Genomic DNA, 7687 nt, shown 5'->3' on the forward strand with positions numbered 1-7687 from the left:
TGATCACTGCAATCAGTGACACTGTGACTGGGGGGGGCGGGGGGACATCGGGGGGTGATCGGGGGGTGATCGCGGGGGGGGGGGGGTTGTGTGCCTGTGTGTTATTTAGTGTAAGTGTAGTGTTTGGTGCAGACTTACTGTGTCCTCTCCTCGTAGTCCGGTCAATAAGACCGCCCCGAGGAGAATGACATCACTTCCTCCCTGCCTGTGTATACAATACACAGTGGGAGGAAGCTTCTCATTGGCCAGGAGCGATCGAGAGGGGATGGCCAGAAACCAACGGCCATCCCCTCATCCCGGATTGCTCCTGAAGTGAACCGGACCGCCGCATCCAGCGGGAGGGGGTCCGATCGGACCCCCCACCCGCTGGAAGGCAAGCACGTACATGTACATGCCATTGTGATGACGTACAATGGCATGCGGCGGTCGTTAAGTGGTTAATAAAGGAATTGCCAAAAACCGGCTATTGTCTTTTTTAACATTTTTTACACTTTTTTTGTGAAATAGTAAGGATACAGGGGGGCTGGGATCTGGGGGTCCCCTCCTTAAAGGGGGCTTCCAGATTCCGATAAGCCCCCTGCCCGCATACCCCCACAACCATTGGGCAAGGGTTGTGGGGATGAGACCCTTGTCCCCATCAACATTGGGGCATCCTCCCCATGTTAAGGGCATGTGGCCTGGTACGGTTCCGGGGGACGCTCTCTCGTCCCCCCCTCTTTTCCTGTGGCCTGCCAGGTTGCGTGCTCGGATAAGGGTCTGGTATGAATTTTTGGGGGGACCCCAACGCCATTTTTCTATTTTGGTGCGGGTTTCGGAATTTGGGGGGACCCCCACGCAATTTTTTTTTTTTTTTTACATTTTGGTTCAGGGTTCCCCTAATATTCATACCAGACCCAACGGGCATGGTAATGGACTGGTGGGGGAATCCCATACAGTTTTTATCAATTACTTTTATGTGTATTACCGGGACCGTCAATTCATTAATAGCCGTGAGTACTTTTAAATGACTTTTTTTTCCTTTAGAAATGTCATTTTGCTCTCAGACTGTTCTAAATACGGAAAACATGCGTCACTTTACAGGCATACTATAGACACCCCCAGGTACGAAATTTAAAGGAATATTTCAATTTATTGTTTCACTTTAATCATTATTAAAATCACTGCTCCTGAAAAAACGTCAGTTTTTAAAACTTTTTTTTGCATTGATACATGTCCCCTGGGGCAGGACCTGGGTCCCCAAACACTTTTTATGACAATAACTTGCATATTAACCTTTTAAAATTAGCACTTTTGATTTCTCCCATAGACTTTTAAAGGGTGTTCCGTGGCTTTCGAATTTGCCACGAACACCCCAAATTGTTTGCTATTCGGTGAACGGGTGAACAGCCAATGTTCGACTCGAACAGACAGCCCATCTCTAATGTTAAAAGGAAACAAAATCTTTGGAGAATGTTCTGAGAATTTTCCTAAGAATTTTTGTTAAAAATGATAACTGTCTACAGCCAGCGTTTCTGTGTCTTGTTTCTCCTTTACACCCGTCTTTCCCCTTTTATCTCTTCTAATGTTAGGAGGTGTGATTATCATTACTACTGTGAGAAATCCTCCCTCCTCTGTACTCTGATCTCTGTTTCAAATTTCATTGATCGAGCCCAGTCCCCCCCCCCCCCCCCTGTGTAGGAGGAAGTGACCCTCCCAACTGCATTCTTCTCCGGTGTCAGAGAACTTCAGTTTCATTTCCTCGTCTGCTGTCAGCGATGGCGTCTTCTGATCTAAGAGCTGAGTTGGAATGTTCCGTCTGTCTGAACATTTATACAGATCCTGTAAACCTGAGATGTGGTCACAACTTCTGCCGGGTCTGTATTGATCGTGTGCTGGATACACAGGGGGGGTCTGGAGGATATTGCTGTCCTGAATGTAGAGAGAAGTTTCCGGATCGGCCTGCACTGCAGAGGAACATAACACTACGTAACATAGTGGGGAATTTCCTGTCTGCTCAGCCACATCAGGAGGAGTCCGTGGTCTTCTGTACTTACTGTGTGGACTCTCCTGTACCTGCTGTTAGATCCTGTCTGCACTGTGATGTTTCTCTTTGTGATAAACACCTGAGAGTCCACAAAAAGTCCCCAGAACACGTCTTATGTGACCCCACCTTGTCCATGGAGAGCAGGAAATGCTCCATCCATAAGAAGATCCTGGAGTATTACTGCACTGAGGATGAGACCTGTATCTGTGTGTCTTGTATGATTGGAGGACATAAAGGACATGAGATGGAGTCACTGGATGAGGCTTCTGAGAAGAAGAAGGAGACACTGAGGAAAGTTCTGCAGAAACTTCTGACAAAGAGAGAGGAGACGGAGGAAAGAGTCCAGAGTCTGCAGGAACACAGGAGGAAAGTAGAAGAAGAAGCAGCTGGTGACACTGAGAGAGTCACTGTCCTGTTTAGAGATCTCAGGAGACGTCTGGAAGACCTGGAGAAGAGATTCCTGAGGGAAATCTCCGGGAGGGCAGAGCGGATCTCCATCTCCATCCGGGATCTGGAAATAAAGAAGGAGGAGCTGTCCAGGAAGTTGCGTCACATTGAGGAGCTGTGTAACGTGACGGATCCACTGACTGTCTTACAGGAATCAGACACAGGTGACTTGTGTGATACTGAGGATGGAGATAATGAGGACAGAGAGAGACATGAGGAGCTCCTCCATGATGGAGGGGGTCTGGGTGTGGATGGGATATCACACACATTACACACATTATCTGATATAATAAGAGGGGTAGATGTATCCTCCTATATACAGGGATCTGCAGACATATTACTGGATGTAAATACAGCTAATAATAATCTCCATATATCAGATGACAGGAAAACTGTATCCAGGTCACATAGAAAACAGAATCGTCCAGAAACACCAGAGAGATTTCAGGATTGTTATCAGGTGTTGAGCAGTCGGAGTTTCTCCTCAGGGAGACATTACTGGGAAGTGGATGTCGGGGGATCAGATATATGGATAGTCGGGATGTGTTACCCCAGTATAGACAGGAGAGGAAGATGGCAGTCAGTGATTGGATATAATAAGAAGTCCTGGGGTTTGTACAGGGATGGTGATCAGTATGGGGTGATACATGACAGTAAAGTGACCCTCTTACCCTCCAATATCTCCAGTAACAGAGTCAGGATAGATCTGGATTATGGGGTCGGACGGATCTCCTTTTATGATCTGTGTGACCCGATCCGACATCTCCACACCTTCACCACCACCTTCACTGAGCCCCTCCATGCTGGGATATGGGTATGGAGAGGTTGTATGAAGATATGTGGAGGGAATCAGGAGAAATTCATCCAGAGACTGATGACATCACTGGGAGGATGGATGGGATTGGTGGAGTATGCAACCAATAGAATAAAGCAGTGGGTGGGGCTTTAGTCTGTATCCTGCTATTTCTTTACTATAAATAATACTAAGTGAGATTTCTCCCTCTAACACCGATCACTGTGATTGGGTAGAATATCTGTCCAGTTACTGCAGTAACATGTTCCTAGTGAGGAAAGGTGTGGCCTATATAATGATCTACCTATTATCTATCTATTAGTGATGGGAAGTCCGGATCTTTAAAATGAATCGGTTTATTTCGTACTGCTCACTGAAATGAACGGATTCAATGAATCGATTCTTCGGTTCTTCGGTTCACTTGCTGAGTCTACTGACAAGCAAGTGAAGCGAAGCTCTGATTCAACCTTCTTAAATGAGTAGAATCAGAAGACTGATTCACACAGAAGGTTGGCAGGTCCTGGTAATGTTTACTTTGATTTAGTTCATGGGCGCAGAGCACAATTGTTGTCAATTGACAATTATTCCATTGTTGTCAGATTAGCGCAGTGTCATGCATTTTGGTGATACACAAACAGCTATGTTAGGCTGGGTTCACACTTGTGCGATGCGGGAACACTGCGATTCCACGACGGGTTCCTGCATCGCACCCACCTAGCACGACAGTTCACAACGACGTATGCGAACTGCTGGGGAGTGTCATACAATGTTAATGGCACCCCCATTTCAGTTCGCATGTCGCACTCAGTTTGGACATGAATCGGATCGCATGGGTGCCATGCGATCCGATTCTGGTGCGGACCAAAAAAAGGGTACTGTGCGAGTTTAGTCCGAATGCGATACAATTTCAGCCATACTATCTATCTGCACGGACATCGCCTGTGATTTGCACTGCAGTGCAAATCGCATACGATTTTGCACTATGCTGCAGTGTGAACCGGCCCTGAGCCTAGGTTTCCGCAAATTTGATGGATAGCATTGTTACCTGTGAAGTTGCCCCAGAATGCAGTTCACATGCACACAAACCCCGCTTTTCATTTAGGCTCTGTTTGCACTTGTGCAACTTGTCCTGCGACTTGGGACTGCAAAGTTGCATGACAAGAAGTACCCAATGATTTCCAATGAGTACCATTCATATCTGTGCGACTTCAAGTCACAGCGACTTCAAAGTAGTCCCTGCACTACTTTGGTCCCATTGTAATGTGACTTGAGGTCCATAAACCTCCAGAATACACAGGCATGGCTTCAAGTCGCGGCATAATCGTGCAACTTTCTGGCTTTTCAGGCTAACGCAGCCTGAAAGTTGCACAATTCTGCCGCAATTTTGATGCGACTTTAAAGCAATGCCTGTGTATTCCGGAGGTCTATGGATCTCAAGTTGCATCAAAGTGGGACCAAAGTAGTGCAGGGACTACTTTGAAGTCGCACAGATACGAATAATACTCATTGGAAATCATAGAGTACAAAGTCGCAGGACAAGTTGCACAAGTGGAAATGGAGCCTAAATGAAAAGTGGGTTTTTGTGCATGTGAACTGCATTCTGATGGGCCAACTTCCCAGTTAACATTGCTAGCCATCAGATTTTCCCATAGTCTTTACAGCGCATGTGCAGGAATGATGATCAGATTTTACTACCACTACCATGGGCGAAGTACCCCTGGTAGTAAAATCCAATCGTTAAGGCTATTTTCACACTTGTGCAACTTGAAAGTCAATAGTGATGGACGAACTTCCGACGGGACGTTTCGCGAACGCGGACCGCGAACGAGGCCGACCGTTCGCGAATCCGAACGTTCGCGGCGGGCCCCATTGACTTCAATGGGAGGCGAACGTTTCAAACATTTAGGTCGAATTTGCAGCCACAGGATAATTATTAGCTGGGCAAACATAGTCCCACCACATGGCCAATGACATAACACATGTATGAGGTGAATCTGGGATCGACAACTACAAGCATTCTTTTTTTATATGGGAAATTGTTCTGACAATTCAGGACTGTGGAGCGCATGAAGGCAATGGAGGAGAGGGAAGGTCAGGGACCAGGGTAGGCAAAGAAGAGGGTGCAGGAGATGATCACCAGCAGCGTGACATACAGCAATGACACATGCACCGTGATAGAGGCATCTGACAACAGCACCGTGATACAGAGCACTGACATCAGCAGCGTGACATAAAGCATTAACACCAGCACCGTGACATACAGCATTGACAGCAACACCGTGATAGAGAGCACTGACATCAGAAGTGTGACATACAGCACTGACAGCAGCACCGTGACAGAGAGCACTGACATCAGAAGTGTGACATACAGCACTGACAGCAGCACCGTGACAGAGAGCACTGACATCAGAAGCATGACATTAAGCACTCACACCAGCACCGTGATATACAGCACTGACAGCAGCACAGTGACAGAGAGCACTGACATCAGAAGCGTGACATTAAGCACTCACACCAGCACCGTGATATACAGCACTGACAGCAGCACCGTAAGCAGCCCCAGGAGGAAGTCAGCACAGCACAGGGATGGTGTGATCCCTTCATAATAAGAACCCCCAGGTGAAAATCAGCACAGCACAGGGATGGTGTGATCCCCTCATAATAAGAACCCCCAGGAGGAAGTCAGCACAGCACAGGGATGGTGTGATCCCCTCATAAGCAGCCTCAGTAGAAATATGACACCGCTCAACCTCTTCAAAGAGGAGCAGTCAGCGGTCAGCAGTGCTGCACCTCAACCCTATGTATTGTGGACCGATAGCGGTCCTTACAGAACAGCAGACTGTACCGCACTCAACCCTATGTACTGTAGCACCCTAGACCAAGTTACCAGTCCTGATAAAGAGCTTTGTGGAACAAGTGAGTTGTGACTGATTAGCAGACTGCAGCAGATGGGCAGCAGTCAAGTATAATATTCTTTCTATATTTGGAAGAAAGAATATTATACGTGTACAAGCCTATTACCATACCACTGATACCAGCCCTGAAAAGAACCTTTGTGGAACTAATAGTCACAGCAACTCTTTAAACTGACCCTCACTGCCTGACACACTGCTTCCTTCCTGTCCCTATACAAACTGGCAAAACAGAGGAGACTGGAACAATTACTGGTTACTGGAATAGCTCTTTTGTGGACCTGATAGTAACAGCTAATGATGATGATGATGATGATGATGATGATGACTAATCTGGCTGTCCCTAAAATAGCAGCAGACACAGCGCTCTGTCCCTTTATCTAAACTGACAAAAGACACTCAGGCTGCTTCAACAATCAGTAGCACAGCAAACCTATATACACCTAATACCTATACCAGTCCTGAAAAGAACTTTTGTGTACCAAATAGCTAGCGATTTATCTGTCCCTGCTCCACACTAGTGATGGACGAACTTCCGACGGGACGTTTCGCGAACGCGAAACGCGAACGGACACAAACGTTCGCGAAAACGACCGTTCGCCGCGGGCTCCATTGACTTCAATGGGAGGCGAATTTCGCAAACCTTTAGGTCGAATTTGCGGCCACGGGGTAATTATTAGGGGGTAGCACGTAGTCCCACCACCTGGACAATAGCATAATACATGTATGAGGTGAATTTGGGATCGATAACTACAAGCATTTTTTTTTTATTTGGGAAATTGTTCTGACAATTCAGGACTATGGAGCTAATGAAGGCAATGGAGGAGAGGGAAGGTCAGGGACCAGGGTAGGCAAACAAGAGGGTGCAGGAGATACAGAGCACTGACAGCAGCACCGTAATACAGAGCACTGACATCAGCACCGTGACATACAGCGCTGACAGCAGCTCCGTGACATACAGCGCTGACAGCAGCTCCGTGACATACAGCGCTGACAGCAGCTCCGTGACATACAGCGCTGACAGCAGCTCCGTGACATACAGCGCTGACAGCAGCACCGTGACATACAGCGCTGACAGCAGCTCCGTGACATACAGCGCTGACAGCAGCTCCGTGACATACAGCGCTGACAGCAGCTCCGTGACATACAGCACTGACAGCAGCTCCGTGACATACAGCGCTGACAGCAGCTCCGTGACATACAGCGCTGACAGCAGCACCGTGACATACAGCGCTGACAGCAGCTCCGTGACATACAGCGCTGACAGCAGCTCCGTGACATACAGCGCTGACAGCAGCTCCGTGACATACAGCACTGACAGCAGCTCCGTGACATACAGCGCTGACAGCAGCTCCGTGACATACAGCGCTGACAGCAGCTCCGTGACATACAGCGCTGACAGCAGCACCGTGACATACAGCGCTGACAGCAGCTCCGTGACATACAGCGCTGACAGCAGCTCCGTGACATACAGCGCTGACAGCAGCTCCGTGACATACAGCGCTGACAGCA

At 47.8% G+C, this 7687-nt stretch overlaps 1 protein-coding gene across 1 annotated transcript; it reads left to right on the forward strand.

Moving 5' to 3' along the window:
• Positions 1-1691: 1691 nt before the first annotated feature.
• Positions 1692-6687, forward strand: LOC143961693 (E3 ubiquitin-protein ligase TRIM39-like). The gene has a single exon (XM_077471012.1). The coding sequence runs from the start codon at positions 1755-1757 to the stop codon at positions 3417-3419; it is 1665 nt and encodes a 554-aa protein (XP_077327138.1). The 5' UTR covers positions 1692-1754; the 3' UTR covers positions 3420-6687.
• The last annotated feature ends 1000 nt before the right edge of the window (positions 6688-7687 follow it).

This window comes from Lithobates pipiens, unplaced genomic scaffold (assembly GCF_037356315.1).
Source record: "Lithobates pipiens isolate NorthernLeopardFrog02 unplaced genomic scaffold, aLitPip1_a1.2 Scaffold_8, whole genome shotgun sequence".
NCBI lineage: Eukaryota > Metazoa > Chordata > Amphibia > Anura > Ranidae > Lithobates > Lithobates pipiens.

Coding starts and splice junctions, on each gene's coding strand:
- LOC143961693 (XM_077471012.1), top strand. CDS start 1,755: ATGGCGTCTTCTGATCTAAGAGCTGAGTTGGAATGTTCCGTCTGTCTG.